The sequence below is a fragment of the Anopheles maculipalpis genome, chromosome 3RL (assembly GCF_943734695.1).
Source record: "Anopheles maculipalpis chromosome 3RL, idAnoMacuDA_375_x, whole genome shotgun sequence".
NCBI classification, from domain to species: domain Eukaryota; kingdom Metazoa; phylum Arthropoda; class Insecta; order Diptera; family Culicidae; genus Anopheles; species Anopheles maculipalpis.
Genome location: NC_064872.1, coordinates 21119974 through 21138725, shown reverse-complemented (window position 1 = coordinate 21138725; position 18752 = coordinate 21119974). Strand labels below are relative to the sequence as shown.

At 41.2% G+C, this 18752-nt stretch overlaps 1 protein-coding gene across 3 annotated transcripts in view; it reads right to left on the bottom strand.

Moving 5' to 3' along the window:
- LOC126564099 (P protein-like) overlaps positions 1-18752 on the bottom strand; it is a 50422-nt gene that overhangs the window by 6661 nt on the left and 25009 nt on the right. Inside the window, exons 1-2 of one of the 3 annotated variants that reach the window (XM_050221031.1) lie at positions 2457-2553; positions 1680-1783 (exon numbers count right to left, since the gene is read on the bottom strand). In XM_050221031.1, coding sequence (XP_050076988.1) covers positions 1680-1783; positions 2457-2470 — 118 coding nt within the window. In that variant the 5' untranslated portion in view covers positions 2471-2553. Of the gene's footprint in view, positions 1-1679; positions 1933-2456; positions 2554-18752 lie in introns of those variants that run through there. The other 2 variants (XM_050221030.1, XM_050221029.1) reach the window with 2 other exon arrangements.

Below are 18752 nucleotides of genomic sequence, written 5' to 3'. Positions count from 1 at the left end.
CCGCCATCAAGGCCGGAAAAACGGATTGGCGGACAACGGCGCGGGACCGTGAGCGATTCCGGATTCTGCTGCGGCAGGCCAAGACCGCAAAGCGGTTGTAGCGTCTGATAAATAAGTAAGTAAGTGCTACTTTATTCCCGCAAAAAAAACGAACACAATTCTTTTCGATGCGAAGATCCGTCACCCGTAGCCAATTGGTCAATTGGTTCGACAGCAGTTTGGAATAAGTAAAGAAGTTTTTTTCCCTTAATTTCCTAGGATAGATTTACAATAGCGCTTTCTAGTAGCATTTATATAATTAATTTAATATTTAAACTTCTTTAAATTCTACTTCTTCTTCTTCGTTTGGGTCACGACGGCATCCAATGATATATTGGAATAGTTAATACCTCGTAGTTGCATGTTCAGTTCTCACTACGGGAGAAACAAGCCGCTCAAATCGTGTGAAGATCGGTACCGCTATCGCCTAACTATCGAACTACCCGAGGCTCTCGGGCTCTCCTAAGTTTCCCAGAGGATCGAAAAATTTGGCACAAAACCTCAGGTTGGTGATTAACGAGGCTACAACCAAAATGATGGCAATACCTCCAGCAGCTCTATTTTCAAAAGCTGATTTATGCTGGGGCGATGTACAAACAGGTCACAACTTTGAAGTCATGCAAAACTTTATCCATATAAGATCGAAGATCAGCACCGACAGCATTATAGACGCTCAAGATTGCTGTCTCCCGCTCAAAAAAGCATTCGTGACAGACGAAGTAGGGTCTGGATAAAATTTTTAGTCCTTAACAAACGTCTCAAAAGTGTAAGTGAGCAGAATGGCCAGAATATTGAATTCGCAGACGATGGCACTGCATCCTGAGTGGCGGACGAAGTGGTTTAACGCATGATATGTTTGTTTTATTCATGATTCTGGCCTGGCTAACACAGCAGCTTATTATTACGATACGATCTTATTATTTCTTCAATTATTGTATTTAAAGTACTAATATTCTTCTTCTTGGCTTAATGACCTCTAAGGTCATGCCGGCCATCGAAATGGCTTTCTAGACTTGCTGATACTACGTAGTTGGTTAGTCAGTTCTCATTACGGGAGGACGGTCCGGATGGGATTTGAACCCCGGTCCTGCCTTTTGTATACCGACGCCGCTGTCGCCTACACCACCGGGCCGCCGCCCAAGCACTAATATTGTTACTTACATCTCTAAGGCACGAATGACAATATATTCACATTAAAAGTTGATACGCAAGTTGAATTGTGATAATAATTAAATATTTTAAATAACATTGAAAATCAACTACGCCCCTGTATGCTGGCAATCATTCACCCTCGGTCACTACCAATGCAGTCGATGCGATTGGATGTGTTAATTTTAGCCTTTACAATATAACGACAGTTTTGAAAATGAAAATACGTACACACACACATAAACTGCGAGTGCGGTCACAATAGCAAAATATGTTGGCAATGAAAGATTGTTCCACCCATCAGGGAAAAAATATTTTTAAATTTTCCTTCCCATAGAGACAACAGGCAGACTGCCCGCGCTAAGGTCACTGTGTCAACTGAGGACTAGCGAGCAAAAATGTTGGTGGAATAGATTGGTTCATTGGAGCGAGCGAGAGAGAGAGAGAGAGAGAATAAGCTTAGAAAACAATACCTCCTAACTCTTACTTACCGTGTAATCGTTCGTGCTCCTGCCGAAAGGAGGCCAGGCTCGGATCCTGGCGGATGGCTGCCGGAAGCGTCCGCCATATCTCCAGCGATGCCTCCGTCACCTGGCTGAGAGAAATGATAGAATAGTTAGGCCGGATGGTTTGCACCGTTACGGATGGACGGGGCTGATTCAGCCGGTCCAGCTCGTCCTCCGCCTCCTCCTCGTTCAGCTTCAGTATCTTGAACACCACATTTTTGCCCTTCGGTTTAGACATGCTCGGTTTTGGACGGTTTTTGTGTTAGGTGTTTTGTTGCGTGTTGGTGACGGTGTTGTTGGAACGTTGGCCACAGTGTGTACTGGTGCGGGTGGCTTGTGTGTACTTGTGTGCGTGTTGGATTAGTGCGGTGTTGGTGTGCCGACAGTAGGACTTTCCGTGTGCATTAGGGTGTTTTAGTGCAAAAACTTTCCGGTTAGTATCATGCAGTTAACGTACTTTCTCACTTAATGTTCATCAAATTGTTTCTTGATATGCGAAACCATTCAACTAAGGCATGCAACTTGTTAAGATCACTATTAATAGCACCACCTATATACAACACTGTTACTGGGGAGGGATACAAAACACGGGAATGAAATTTGCAATTTTTTAGTAGGAACGTGTAGGAAAAAAAGCCACTCCAAAATAGAACTTCACAACCCGGCCGTGCGTGTTAGATTGCGCATTACGTATTTTCGATCGCCCATTTTGCCCAACGCCAAACTCCGAACGATTCGAACTGATTGATGCATTCTCTTCACCTCTGCGGGTCCATCGCGCTGGATGGCGTGCGTCAATCGCTAATGGGAAAATGATGTACTGCCTGTTGGGCCGCCGACTTAGAAAATTCGAGGCCGCCGATATTCTCGTGCTATCGATTGGCTTAAGCGAACTCGCATGCGGGGCTGCACACTTTATGTGTTGCACTGCTTTTCGAACTGCTATGCAGAACAGTAAATAGAACAACCTACAGCTTCGAAAGGGTAGAACGTTCGATTACTCCGTTCGAAGCGAAGGAACACACACTCGTCTAAAGCGCATAATAATTTTAAAAGTTCACTTTTTTCCGTTAGAAGACCCCCCAAACGATGCCATTTGTTCGCTAATTTATATCCTTAATCGAGGAGGGTGAGTAAAATTCAACACCCCCCACCCTTACGAGCACTAACTCACACAAGCACCAAAACAAAAATCCGACCTGTTGCTTTTTCAATGTCTCTAGACACAACACACCAAAGTCTGTCACTCTGTTGCTGTGCGGTCACACTCGCTCGGCCACGGTTTTTCGTTTTTCTCGACCATTTTCATTGTCATCGAACTAAACCGCACAGCCCTCAATCGAAAAAAAATATCCATCCCCATCTCTTTCAATGTCTCTTGCGAATGGACATCCCCAAAATGTACCGTTCAGACATTACGAGGGCCGGATGATGATCGTGCGGAGCGCGAGTGACTTTATTGGCGATTTTTATGTAGTGCACGTATCCGCACACAAACAGTCGCACACACACACTCATTGGAAGTGTGATTGTATGATCGTTTTATTGTGCCCGTGATGGTGGCCTTGACATTTTTTTTCTTTCTTTGCTTGCTTGGGTGTGTCCTCGTGCCCTTCGACGTGCTGGATGTTTATCCTTTTTGTCTGCACGTGTGAGTGTGTGTGTTTATGGGACGATCAGTTTGTGTGGTGTGAATAAAATGTTTGATTGCAGGTAGTGAAGTGAATAAATAATTAATTAACCTCACCCTCGCCAACTAAAGATGACAAAGAGTGTGTCATTCCAAACATAAAAACGCAAAATGGTTATTGATTAATAGGACAAACAGAGCCTTCATAAGTGAATAATATTTTACACTTTAAAAGTTTTTTTTAGTGTTAGCTATATCAAGCAAATTAACCCCTTTTCCAGCAACATACAGTAACAGCTTAACGGTCGTTTGTCGTTAGCTTCATCGAGCTTAACGCGCCTACAGCTCGACCAAGTGACCGACATCGAGCGCCAGTGGGGCACAAAATATCAATACTCAAGTCCATTGACCGCATGACACGGCGTGTTAGATCACCCCTTCGTTACGCTTGTCTGAAATGCGGATGTCCGTGGTTGAAGCGGAGTTTCTGTGCCAAATCTTCCGCAAAAATAGGAGAGGAATTTGCTAACAAACCGAAAAACCATGAAAACTTTGTGTCAAAAATTCGAGAAAAAAATCTAAAAGAACCCTTTAAATTGACTTTCTCTTCGAAGCTAACCTTATTTGTTTAATGAGCACATTATGTCTTCTATCTTTTTTTTCTCACATTCTCAATGAATATCGCACATCAAAGAACCGACACAGCACACGGCACACACGTGCTTTTGATCATAGAAAATATGAAAATTGTCATGCTCACAGGTACCACCTGCTAAAGCTTCCGCACCCATCTTGGCGGCGTCTGCAAACGTTTCAAAATCGCATCCGAACGGAGCTATTTGCTCGTAAGCAATAGTTCTACGACACGATGGTAACAAGTCTCATACTTCCAGCCGTACAATCAATTCTCTTCTTTGCTCCAAACGAAGTCATATGTGTATGGGGAGGACGTCACGTGGAGACAAATATTTGAAGCATATATATCCATGTTTGCAGAAACATAATTCCATTGGCAAACAGCACGTTTCTGCTGCCGAGTAGGATTTCTGAAGGAATCGAAATGAAGGAGCGTTTTGCTCTCTTTTTTTTTTTGGTTTTATTTAGCAACGTCCTCGGAATGTGTTACTATTTTTGATGGAAATATTTAAGTAAGGGATTGACGTATTAAAGCAACATCAAAATAAAAATAAAAGTCACCTTAAACTCTCTCATCAAACATCCAAAATATTTCTAGCTTCCAGTCCGTAACCGAAAGAGCAAATAAACAGAACCAAGCATGCAGCCCGAAAAAAACCCCTCATTATTACCTAACTGGCAACCTCTCTGTTTTGTTAGGCTTTATTCTGAGCTACCAAGGAACAGAGCTCCACAGCAGCATAATAGAGTTGCGTCTTTATCTCGAAGGTTCATGAACAATTTTGGAATAATCGTAACAGGTTGCCCATTTTCTCTGTGGGCGAATGGGATTACGTCCCAAAGTCTTTAACCCAAAACAGACTCCTTAACCACAGACTAAAGTCCACCACTAGGGTCCTTTTTCCCGGTTTAATTTGGAAAGAATCGTAACAGGTTGCCATTCCCTCCCTACACATGGACTTAGGTCTTAAAGGTCAGCAAAAAAAGGAGAGAGAATTCCAGACAAATATAAAAGAAAATAGAAAGGAAGTATGACCAATCGTTCAAGTGGTAGCAAAAACTCCGTGAGCGAGAAAGTTAGATAAGACATAAGGTAAACAAGACCCGCTGGTCTACACATCATAGCTTCACAGCTCGAAGCACTGTTTTGAGTCATTTTTATTGGACAATAATCGTGCAAGTCAGATAGTTGGGTAAGGGAATACTGAGCTTGTAGTATTACGTCAGCGAATGAAAAGGTACTTGAGACATAAATAGTATGTAATGGGTAAGAGACACGTGCGTGAACATTCTTTTCAAGAGGCGTTTTGCTATCAGAACCTGATCGTGTTCTTGATATTGTTTTGATAAATTAATTAATATTATTTACTAAATTAAGAGCGACACTTCCCGGAAGATTATTCCTCAATTCTGCTTCTTATCATAATCTTCCATAATCTTCATTATCATGCTTAATTTAATCAAAATAACATTAACAACACATCAGGGATCGATAGTAAAATTCGTGTTCGAACCACACAAAAAAGTGATCAAGATCCGCCTTTGAAGTAATTTATCAGCAAGTTAACGGACGATAGCAACAGATAGATAAAAAGCCCTGGAATCTGATACCCGGATTTTTTTGAGGGTCGCTAATCTCTGCAGTCAATATTCGAGAACGGATTTTAAGGACACATTTGTGTCTCAAATTGGTGAGGACTACAGAACTGGAAAGATAAATCAATGTCCGAATCATAAAACACCGAAATCATCACGCTAACAAACGTGATTGATTACTGGAGCCAGTAATGTGGTGGATTATGTGCGATAACTAACACCACCATATAGAAAAGTGACCACCTCCCCGGATGAATCTTAATCACGATCGGCCCTACAAAACCGACCGTAGCCCTCAATTATCTATGGGTCGTTTGTCCGAAATTATTCACCGGGTGTTAATGGGAACCAGCAAACAACGCACACCCCGCTGATAACGAAACGCGGAACCTGACTGCGATGGATCCGGTCCAATCTTCCTCTCGTGGATGATCATGGGTACGCACGGGGGGGGGGGGGGGGGGGGGAGAGAAACACACATCGCCTTTTTCACCCTGAACATTATTCACCCACAAAGCACAATACAAAAACAGAACAATTTGTGTTCGCCGAGACAGAGGAATAAAATCGAAAATCTAGCGCCCGTGTGATAAGTGTATGTTTAAACATTTTTTTCTTCCTCCGTACGGCGGTGACGATCCTATGCGGTGCGCGACACACCGAGGATGTCTTTATTTTCGGCGCCCGAAAGCAGGTGGAAAGCACGGAGAACTATAAGAAGAACAGGATCAACCTCATCATGTGTCGGACTGTTTTAGATAGAAGTTAACAAGAAGAGGGTGAGAGCAAATGTGGGGAAACCACTATTGGTGGTGGTTGGCAATGTGGCATCAGATAACACGCCTGTTGTGAGTTTTCCTTCACCTTCACTGGTAGGCAAAACGTACGCACACACACAGCAGCAGCACGGTCAAGGAAACCACCCCCGTTCGGGGTGAGTTAAAAATCATTCACCTCTTAGCTGAACGGTTCAACCACGGATGGAAACAGGGGAAAAATGCACACACACACAATCGCCGAGCAAACACACACACACACAAATACTGACACAATAATAGTAAAAATATCCCATTTGCTTCTATTAAAACAAGGCGAGCGAAAATAAAATTACAATCTTCTTGTGTGTGGATAAAATTATCTTCCCGGCGTGTGTTTGAACGTTCCATACAAAACGTTCGTACCGTACGGTTAAATTCGTACCGAAAATTATTTATTATTTGGCCCGCACAATAATTCGGATCATCGCCCACCCCGAAACTCGATGACAGGTGCCAATTTTGTTACAGTTTGTAGTTTGCGCTCGATTGCCCAGGCTGAAATTGTCACAAATTAAGGGGTTATCCCCGGTGGACTTGGTCGCTCTATTCTTGCTCTTGTTTACGCTCGATCATGATCACTTTAAGTTACATTAACTTTTAACTTCAACAATTTTCCAATGATAATCTTTCATCCGATTTTTTTTTATTTTCTCTGCGGCACTTTTTAAAGCTGTTTTGGTCGGTTTTGGTGGTGGGTTTAGCTGTGTGCAAAAAAAAATCGACTTCGTTTAACACCGACTAATTACTACACTGCGTTTGTCACATTAATTTTCACACAATTGCACAACAACAGAACTCCTTTTCACTATTCGATCCCACGTGGACGTAAACTCCATTTTCTTCCCAGTGCGTCTGCGCAAAGAACTTTGCCGCCAGCCACACTTTGCACGTGATTTTAACACACTGCAGAAGCTTTTCCTGCTCATAGGCTTGAAATGACTCCAGCCGAAAATCCACAAACAGCGATCACCCGTTACGTCCCCGCGCCCGTCAATCGTGCTACCTGCGAACGAAACACAATCGCACTCTCCCTCTCTTTGCCAACTGCACGCGGCACAAAACCCGACTGCACGTATCGACCGTTTGCGAAGGACTAAGCCCGTCCCGGTAACGGATGGCGCTCAACAAACAAATCCGCACCATTCCGACTTTGAAGGTGTTGGTGTTTGGGGTGCGCGAAAACTGCGCCAACCGTTGGTACGGGGTGGAAAGAGAGCGCACAACCGGCCCCAGAGAGATATGTGTAATATGCTTGAAAGTACCTCCCACCCAATCTCACCACCCCTCTTGCGACCATTTTGTCCACACTGCACAGACAGCAACAGGTTGCATGGATCCGTGTGGTGAACTTAGATTAGTCGGTGGGTTAGTGTGTGAGTGAGCTGCTTTTTTCGATGCGTTCAGAACCACTGCATCAATGCGCTGTGCCATGCTGTGAGGCGTGTTTGGAGCGCGTGAGTGGCCGGATGATCATTGTTGGAGTGATCGGGGGTCGGGTGAGTTACCGGTGAGCAATTGCCGGTACGTTTTGGGGGAGAGTGTATGGACGCTCATGGACATACATATGTGCTGCTGTGCATTGCTAGTTCTGTGTACTTGATTTGTAATATTTTTTGTGTAAATGTTTTAGCGACTCATGAATGAAGTCGTTGGCGCATCGTCAGAGGGTATCAGAAAATAATGTATCGAGAGAATATTCCTAAAGAATGGTCACACGGGAAGGTCTTTTTGCATTTATCAATTTTTTATAGTTTTTTAATTTGTATCATTTGAAAACCACAACTGCTTTACTAATTATTCTAACGATCTATTACTTCTTCGATTCTCATTTTCAACAGTGCTGCACTCCAGAGAAATCGGAGAAGAATTTCTGGGTTCCTTGATTAAATTTTACCCATAGTCCGTGTAACGATATTATTAAGGGCTTCTTGTCTTCAGGGAGAGTTTCTGGATCGTTCTTGAATTTAAGACATTCAAATTCAAATAGAGTTTATGGCTCATCCTTGGATTTAAAAAATTCACTTTCTGGGAGATTTTCTGGCTCACTCCTAAACTTAAAAGATTCAACTTAAGTGAGAGATTCTGACCCATTCTTACACCTTTATATTTTGGAAGGTTAACATTGGAGTAGTATGAGGATTAAATTTGTAACTGCTGTAGTCAATCAATCGAGAATTTGTGATTTTTATGTTGAAACAACGTTAGGCTGTATTTGAAAATGTTTTGAAATGAAAACACCTTCAGAGCCAATAATGCTCCCACAAAGATCAAATCCAATCATACCTCTAAACATAGCCGTCCATTTTGACTGAGAAAAACAGACACATCCCTTATCTTTTTCTAAGCTTTATTTTTATTATTTCCTCCTCTCCGCATGTGTGTTCTGTTTTTTGTTTCGTTTGCTCTTCTAAACATCTTTTCTTCCATTTCCAGCAACACACCGAAGGCTACTGCTGTTGACAGACTCATCGCCAAAGCACAGCAAGTGTGAACAGGCGAAAAAAAAAGACTACGAAGCTTCCTATCGCAAATACCCATCGGGCCCTTTGCGCCTTATAAAACGTTCAAGTTGATTTTGATTGGTAGCATAATTTTGTGCTATATTTAGCGGGACCGATTGCAAAAAGCGAGAAAGAAAGCGAGGGAAAATACACTGAGTGGACTAGAGGGCAATAAAAACAATAGGATAATGCTGCACTTGACGCTTGGATGGTGGCAGTCGAAGAGGCAGAGCGGTTGGTAGGAAGGGCTGCTCCGTTTATGCTATAGAGATCGAGTGGCATTAAATGAGGATTGACAACGCGGCAAAAGCAAAGCGAAGCCGCTTGACGATGCTGTTTGCGTTTTGAACCGTTTTTTTTTTTTTTGTTGTTGTGTGGTGATGAAGGTTTTGAAGCGTAGGACAGCAGAAACATATAGCATTTCTTGGGTAAATATTTTCGAAGAGGGCCTTGGAGATAAATCCTCACGGTGTAGCAATGCAAATTAGAGGTGCACGAAGGAACGGGTAAAGTCGCAAGCTGCATTTGCACATTGGTCACATTGGTCTGTTGCCGCTGGACTCTCTAGCAAGTGCTGGCCGCGGTTCATAAAATTGCACACACGATTAGCAATCCAAACTGTCCTGGGGGCACCATCAATGTGGTCTGTGTATGTGTGTTGCCAAACGAGTTTCTCGCTAATGAACTGACCATCCCCAACGGAACTTTTAAGCAGGTCTGGGCCAAAAAATCTGGTCTCTGACTGACGGTTGATGTTGGTTGGTGTACAGGTAATTGAATATCGTGTTTTTTTTTTTAGCTTCTTAAATTATTCACTAAACTTCAAGAGTATATTTTACTTGCACTTGCACATACCTCTTTCTCCATTCACCATTGGAAAAGATGTACGTAACTTCCACTGGGGGCATAATAATAATCCAAGTTGAACTGCTTAAAAATTACTCTCACACTCACTTACGCTTATTCCGAACAACCGGCTTGCATTACCACAAATTAAGGTAACTAATTACTTTAGTGTAATTGAGCGTTTTGAAAATGAGTCGTTCCTTCAATAGTAAAAAAGACGCAAAAATCAATCAATCACACTCGAACGAAACGTCTACCGACACGAACAGAAACAGCTTCGATAAGAACGCATCAGCTACTGGCCACTGGACGCAAGAAGGCCATCGCGCTGGTATCGAAAAGACTTACTTCCCCGGTTTCTTTGGATTATCTATTTCACCGCCTTTTATCTAAACGAGAGCTTTTCTTGGCTTTATTTCAACTAAATAGGAGATATTTAATTTTGTTCCTTTTTGAAATTGAATTTTATCTTATTTTTCGATAATTTAAATAAACAGCTATGATTTTCAATTAGAAAATTAAAATTATTCTTTCAACGCATTATAAGTTAACAGTATTTAAATTTGCAAATCATGCTGCTAAAGCTGAAACAAATAACAAAGAGATACTTAATCCCTGGTTAACGATAAGTGGGCCGGATACTTAACAGACTAAGCCTTTCGTCGGCCGACCACCGTGCCAGTTGCATACATGCACGTGCTACGAGACGCACTGCCGTAAGAAATCTCGTTTCCACGATAGATAAGACGCTAAGACGTCCCAAATCCCACCGGTCTCCGTGACAGCTGGGAGCGATGGGTAGCCTGTTTGCTTCCTTGAACTGCGTGCGTAATCAACAACGGAATCGTTGGTCAATGTGCAAACTGTGTGCCGATACCTTTTCAAGGGCTTCTAATTTTAGTCCCACACAAAGTAAAGACAATGGCTACGATGAAAGCCAAAATTTAATAATTATGAACAAGATATCACTTCCCGGGCTGGACAAAAAAAAAACGCTTAAGACACACAATGGGAAAGATAAATCAATTTACGCCACTATTGCATCATGCTCTCGCTTTGACGTCTCAGCAGAGCGTCATTCTTCGGCAGATTGGACGTCATAGGATGGGTGTGTTTGGGGTTTGGGAAACAGTTCAATTTCTTGTCTATGCTGCAGTGCCTTACGCAGCTCATTTTCAAGTTAATCCTTAAAGCTCACTTCGTGTAACGATGGAATGGCGCTTCAAATGTTGATCCCCCGCGTCAATCGAAACCAATGCGTTTGTTGTTTGTAAACAAAACAATCTGTGCGCTTTATGATATTCTTTTTTAAGCTATAAAGAAGCTCTTTTTTGCAGTTCGTCTTATCTTTATCGTGCTTGGTTGTATGACTTACGTTGAACATGATTTTTTACGATGCAAAACAAAACTTGACCATCATTTTTAGGTAGATATCCCGTTCAACAATAACACAACATGCTGAAAACATACCACCATAACAAGATGTATAAATTATTAGCACGCTTTTATTGTTGCTTTTATGTGGATTAACTCTTTTCGCCGCAACAACCTGCAACTACGGCTAGCCGATGACTCGCCAAGATCAAATAGGGCTTTAGTACCGTCGCGTGACAGTGCCCGATGCTATAAAAAAGCATGTAACAACAACATTTACCACCCCCGAACGGACTGAGCATTAGTATTGCTCAGTGGTACAAAAAGAGATGGAAAGCTCGAGGGGTAAAATATCGTGTGAAAGAAATTGGATTTTCATTGACTTAATTTTGAGTGTCAATCGTTCGAGGCCTTAAGGTGGGATCGATATAATTTATCTTTATTAGCTATGGTGTTGAATTGAAGGGTGAAGACGCTTGTTGCATGTTCGAGTGTTTAAGGTTTGTGGAATTTTGGAATGAATTTTTGAATTGATCCAGAACATATTATTTAAAACGTGTAAATTGATTTAAAAAATTAACGGAGAAATGGAGGCGCCTAGTACGTATGTAATGTGCTCAATGGACGAAAATGCTCTGAACTCTTATTTTTCCTTTGAATCTTCCTTTGAATCATTCTACCTATTATAATAAAAAAAAATAGAACCGTTATCCATTCAAAATGAAAACGAATAGAAGGCGTCCACGCTTGCAAGCATCAATGCTCATGCGTGCTTGAGACAGTGCATTGCATACTTTCGGGAGTATTCAAAAAATGCAGGGGTCGTCTACCCTTCGTTTAAACACATTTGTGCCAAACAATTTTAAGCAATATTTGTTCATATTTCTCTCTTCAATAAAGCTCCATATCTTTCAATATTGCAGTAACAATCTTCAAAAAAGCTTCTCGAAAGTCGTTTATTAAAAGCGTTACTCTCAAGAGTTTTTCAAGTACAGCTGGGCTGTCTCTATCCAGCTGGGTGACCGGTTTTCCACGACCTTCACACCACAACGGCGTCATTGCGGGTGGACCAAGCGAAACAGAAGAAAATAAAAGCAAAATACCGGTAGAAAAAAATTATAAACCATTCAACCCTTTTCTACCCCCGCTGAACGCTGAAGCTGTTGAAAGACACGAGTTTATTTTTATACTCTTCATTTGAAGGCAGCAAAAAAAACACGCTTTTCACTCAGCCGAAGAAAGAAATATCTACCAAACGAACATATTGACCAGAGCAAGATTGAAATGGTCGAGAAAATGGCTTTGGCGGAAAAAATAAGAAAAATAAGGAAATCCCATGGTGCGGCGCCAAATGAAAGTGAAATGATGCCTACCGGCTATGGTACAGATCACGCGCTTCACCACAACCACAGAAACAGAATAGTGTACAGGGGTAGTGTTGTCTGCCAAGGTCGGTTCGATTTTCCTACCCCGTAAACGATCTTCCTCATCGGCGTCTATGACGTCACAGGCTCGTCAGACGGAGAAGGTGAAGGATGTTAGCTTTTTCAGACTGTGACACTGTGCTTCTACTTATTTTCTCTCTCCTCTATTCGCCTATCAATTATGCTACCGCACCCTAAACACATTCACGCACACAAACACACACACACTCATAGAGCAGCAACCGTATTAATCGGAGCCAAGAACACTACGGAGGCAAAAGAAAAAAAACCTTTCGAAAGTCATAAAAGCGATTAGGAAATGATGATGAACTTTTATTAGGTTTTTGAACTACATTTTCCTCTTGGAATAGACAGACAAAAAGAGAGGTAGGAGATGTTGAATGGGCGTGTGGAAAATGCTGCGCATAGTGGCCTTATTTTTGGAGTCATGTAGTCGCAAACGATATGTTTACACAGCGGATGTTAACTTCAACGCTTGTCTGGGCGATAGCGGATAGAAACAGTTAGCGAAAAAATGTTTACCATCATGAGGGCCAGATGAAATGATAATAAAGAATATTTTTGAAAACCGATATAAAAATTAAAGAAATCAGAAATTAAATGCGTTTTAGTGTGCAAAACGTTTATGTTCAAGTAACATCCAAATAAATGTACATTTAGGGGGCATTCTTCTAATTCCGGGATCAGACCTTTTGCATACCTTGCTATATATTTTTGACTTCGTGCCTAGATTTTTCTAACAGTTACTCAAATAGTTTGGTTTTCGCTAAGCACTTCTTTTTCAGTTCTATATATTACGGAACCAATATTAGATTTTTTAACATCAGTTTTTTTAAGATCTTTGTCTATAATTATTTGTACTTAAACAAAAAACTTTCTCAATATTCGTTCAACGTCAAGCTATAAGTTTCACGGCAAATTTCAATCTTTTCAATTTACAAAAACATGTGCTCAAATTAAAGTTTTATTTTAAAATGATAGTGTTGATAAAAGAGTAGAAACAAATTTTGTTTCCAATGCTCACTGCTTTACTCCCGTAAAATGAATCAAATAATAAAAATAAAACAATGTGATAAAGCATAAAAAATATGTAATTTAGTGAACATTGAACAATGATAGAGGCACATACAATATAAATTTTTAAAAATTTAACCCCTTTTTCTGGACGACTGCAAATCAAGACGAGTGAAATCAATATAAACATCTTTAGAAGCAGAAGCAGAAAAATAATTCCAGAAGTAAAGAATTATAATGCAAGAAAAGTAAATTTAAAAAATAAAATCGCTAGCTTTGCATTAAAGTATAAGGAAAAAATAATTAAATTGCAATACCGAAGAATTCAAAAAATTAACACCAACTGGAAAATAACTAAGTACAACACAAAAAAGAGACGTGATGGCTTTAAAATACAAATCAAAGAAAAAAAAATTCCTTTAAGTAAAACGTCAACCTCAACACCTGTGTGGAAGACAAGACAAGTAGAAATCAAAACAGTCTTTCGTTTTGGGTAAATTAAATTAAGACACACATTCATAATCATCGGAAAATAATTACGACAAGCCTTAGAGCTCCAACCTCACATTAAAAAAGTATTAATTAGTGATGCCCTTTGAAGCACCCAAAACGGTTAGGATTTCCGTGAAAGTAATAAAATATTTTCGTGGAAACCAACTAACAGTCTGCCCACAGGGATGGATGAGCACGTGTTTCGTATCACACGTGCCCAATGAGTATGAGATGCAAGACAACTGTCTAGCATTTGCGTCCTTAAGTCCGTGATTTGAGCTGGCAAGCTTGTCTGTAATCGAATATTGTGGTTTGTGGTTTTCCTCCTTGGTTTGAATACTTTTGTAATCGATGTCGAGATGAAAGCTGTTATTCCAATCGATTGAACATTACCTACATGGTTTATGATTTACACGTACTGTGTCTCGAAGTTTCAGCACGTAATTCTAACCTTTAATGCACACCCCCTGAACACGTGTCACGATGACGCCAAAGCCAAATAATTTGCAAACAAGCAAAAAAAAAAAAAATAATCGCTGGCAGACATAGTTGTTTCAGAGTCCCTAACGCAATACCGCATGGACCCTGTTTCTATCAATGTCGACCATTGTGCCGCCGATTGTGAGGTTAAAAAATAATCATATTAATGCATACACGAAAAAAGAAAAACCCCCCAACAAATCGGTCGGTGCGGGACAGTAATATGGCGAATAAAACACACATTGTAAATTGATCTGCCTCACACTTGATGTTGTGGGCCGGTTTGGGGCCCGGTGGTTGCGCATCGATCGAGTACTATCGAGGGCGCCATCAGCGATGCGTAGCTCGTGATTGTCACCAGGCCTGCCCTTTCCTTAGCCTTGGTGTGCGTTGTTTGGTCGCATCCGTCCGGCATCATTATCACGACCGGTGCGGATCAGGGTCATTCGCAATCGCTCCCCCCTCCAGGCAGGCAGGGTATCCACATATCGTCTAGTCGGGGCAACATTTGCATGCCGGTCGGGGTTGGGTTCGGTGTTTTTGTTTTTATTTCGGGATGCATCACCCGTGAGGGTGGTTGTGTTGGTATTCAGTGCGTGTGCGACCCTTTGACAATTGCGAAGGAAGGTGAAAGATGTGGCCACGTTTATTGTATTTATTTGGCGAACATCTCTTTCGTTCTCGCTCTCACACACACTTTCCTGGTCAAAACTCTCCTTTTTATTGCAAATTCATTAAAGCGAAAGTTTACTGAACGATCTCAATAGCTGAATTCCCCTTGACAAAGAGTGATACGAATCTTTGTGTTCATTTGTTTTTTGTGCAAATAAAAGCGAAAGCTTTTTAGTTTGACATTCAAGGAGAAAGTTAATAAAATTGTAACATTTTTCTAAGGTATGAGAAAAACTCAATAATGCTTCATAATAAATAAAACATAAACAACTTCAATAGATCCAATAATTACTATCCAAAAATTGTGTGTGTTTGAGAAGAAAAAGTGTTATTTTATAAGTTGATTTTAACGTCGCAAAATTACTGGCCCTTTCCATGTTTATAATCCAAGCGCATTAATTGGAGAAAGCACAAACACAAAAAAAGCGACCAGAAGTTTAGACCCGGTTTATCCAAATCTTGTAACAGCCATCTTCTTCTCCACAGCTTAACGACCTATTAGGTCACACCAGCCGACGAATTGTCCACTAGACTTGTTGATACCACATATCTGGATAACCAGCACACACTACAGGAGAACGGTTTGGATGAAATTTGAATGTTTACTCTACGTAAAGCTGATGAGTTTGTTCACATTTACTTGAACTCACATTAATAGTTGAACAACCGCAAAAGGATAACTTTTTATTGTTGTCAAATTGTTTTATTTTTATTGAGTGTACCTGAAAAATTCATTCAATGACACGCCAAAAAAAAACTGTACCAATGTAACCTTCATAAAATATTTTTTTGTATGCGCGAACATGTTACTCTATGTTCCCATTTCGTTTGAGATTTTTTTGTTGAGCTTGTCACAGTTGTTCATCCATGATAGTTTTGTTTTGCAATAAGCCTGTCCAGTCACTCTAAACAAAGAGAACATACCAACATCTGTTGTTGTTTTTTTCCCCTTTCCTTTCATCAACAAACTCACAACAAATTTTCGTTTCCTACAAGCATGATCATGAGCAAAAACTGAAATCCAAAAAAGAGGGTTTATTTTCAATCATTTTTGCAAGTTTTTTTCCTACCCTGAAATGTGCATTTGGATGTGCGCGACTCAGCATGAAATGCTACACAAGTTTGCATTCCCAAATAAATACAATTAAACGAAATTAAAACTATTTTCTTAGAAAATTTAAAGTTCAGATACAAAACACTAGACATCAATATAAAATTCCAGGCTATGTAATTTAATCGTAATCATCCAAAGGGCAACGAGACACGGTACACTTTGTGTCAAGTTCACCGTTGTCAAAAATCAAATGCGGCTAAACTTTTTTGTCACGCAAAAGCACCTTCCGGGCCATTCGTACGCAACCCGCCGCCAGGTGGGTTTTAATGATGCACGCAAAAGCATTCCACGATTAATAGCGCCAGCGAAAGAGTGCCTGAAACATGCACCACTTCGTTCCACCCAAAGGTTCGTTCGCTGTTGCCCGCCACACCGTGTTGGATCAATATTGATCGGGCTGCTTCCGTCTCGCGTCGCATTTGGAGAGAAGAAAAAGGGCGCCCCTGGAAGGGAAAACAACCTTCAGCGGAAAGAGATGGATTGAGGCGAAACTAAATAGTTGCAGGGACGAGAGAGCATCAAAGTATTTCGAGCAATGCTTATTCTACCTTAACCTCGTTAGCCAGTGATTGCCACATTGAGTGTCTGTATGCATTTTTCTAGCATAAAACTATGCTGGCACTGGCACCAGGGCCCGTACTTCGTTTTGCATATGGAATCGAAAGTCCACACCCGATGGTGCGTGCATGAAATTGCTTTTGTTTGATGAATGAATGTATGCAACTAAGCAATACGACACCTGCATTATCACCCATATATGGGGTTGGTTTGCAATGCGAAAGGATGCATGTTTGCTTGCATGTTTATCAACGCCTCATTTCCTGAGCAGAAGGCAGCACTGTCTCACACATATTATACGTACGCAATCGGTTTCGCTGCATCGAATGCAACAATGTTTGGCAATCTATTTGACAAGTGACAAGTGAGCCACACAACTTTGCAAGGTTACCAGAAGACAACCAATTTGAAAATCACACGTGTGCTTGCTTTTGACGAAACGAATCATCCTTTTTGATTGCTTTACAAAACACTTTCAAGGCTGGACTGGTTGGAATGATTGCAGGAGTTTGTAGTTGCTAAGAGCTTTCGCTTCGCAAGCTCTCGACCATTTCCTTATTGAACACCTGTTCCAACCGTAGAATGCATAACAACCGATTCTCAAGCGACCAAACTATCAAATCTCTACACGCTCTCGTTGAGACATAATTAAATACCACACACGTTGGCACTCCTTCGTCAACCCTGCACAGCGCGATACAGCCTATTAGAAACATTTAGCGGCACACACACAAAACAAGAGATCAGCGACAACAACAAAAAGCGAAAAACACGATTAAAATACCTTCTCCACAAATGAGTGACAGACAGAGGAAGGCGATTTGAGCCGCAGCCATTAATTAAACGTACTCACACACATTTGCTTCCCATTTACTCTCCCTGGAGCTTATATCTGTAACGCGTCTGTTGGTGCTGTAATTCATTTTAATAGATGTCAAACGCGATAATAAAACTATCTTATAAATTATAAACTATACATTTACATGTCTAGCATCTGGGTGTTTTTGTGCCGCTAGGCGGTATTCAATTTGGTGGATTGTTCGCCGTGTAGTCCGACTAACTTGCTCCAGCTGTGATTAAAGCACACACACGTTTTTAATATCCCTTAGGGTTGGATATGCAAAGTTACGGTTATGAACAAGTAAATGATTGGTTTTTGAAGATGTTTAATAAGAGGTTGGGGGAATATTGTTGTTTTGTTACGGGGAATTTTTTTTATTTGTACGTGAGATCTAGATTTTGTTGATAAAGTTGCAAACGCGTGCGAACAATAGAGGTAGTAATTAATGTTTTTAGAGGATAACTGAATTCATTAAGACACCAGCACATTACACCAGTTAATTTAGAACGACTGAGATCATCATGCACCACGTGGCAAATCTTGGAGAAGATGATTGAACAGCAGTTGACCACGTACCATCATGAGTTCTTTTGAAATCCCGGCCAAACTGATCAGGCTTGTTGAAATGACCATGACCGACGTCACGTGGATAGAAAAATCTCGGGGACCTTTGCTACCACCAAAGCCCTGCGTCAGGGAAATGGGCTCACCTGTCTCCTATTCAACATGGCGCTTGTGAGGGTCATCCGTGACTCGGAGGTGGAGACTTCGGGAACCATCTTCTATAAGTCAACCCAGATCCTGGCATAGGCTGATGATATAGACGGCATTGGTCTGCGGTTCTCCCAGGTAGAAGACGCCTACCAAAGGATCGAGCAGGCGGCAGAAAACCTCGGCCAGTCGGTTATTATACAGCCTGAGGGTACATCTCATCTCAGAAATCCTGTCGCGACGGTCGAAGCTGGGACTGTATCGTACCTTTATAGTTTCAGTACTCACATACGCCTCTGATACATGGACCCTGTCCAAAATAGACGAAGC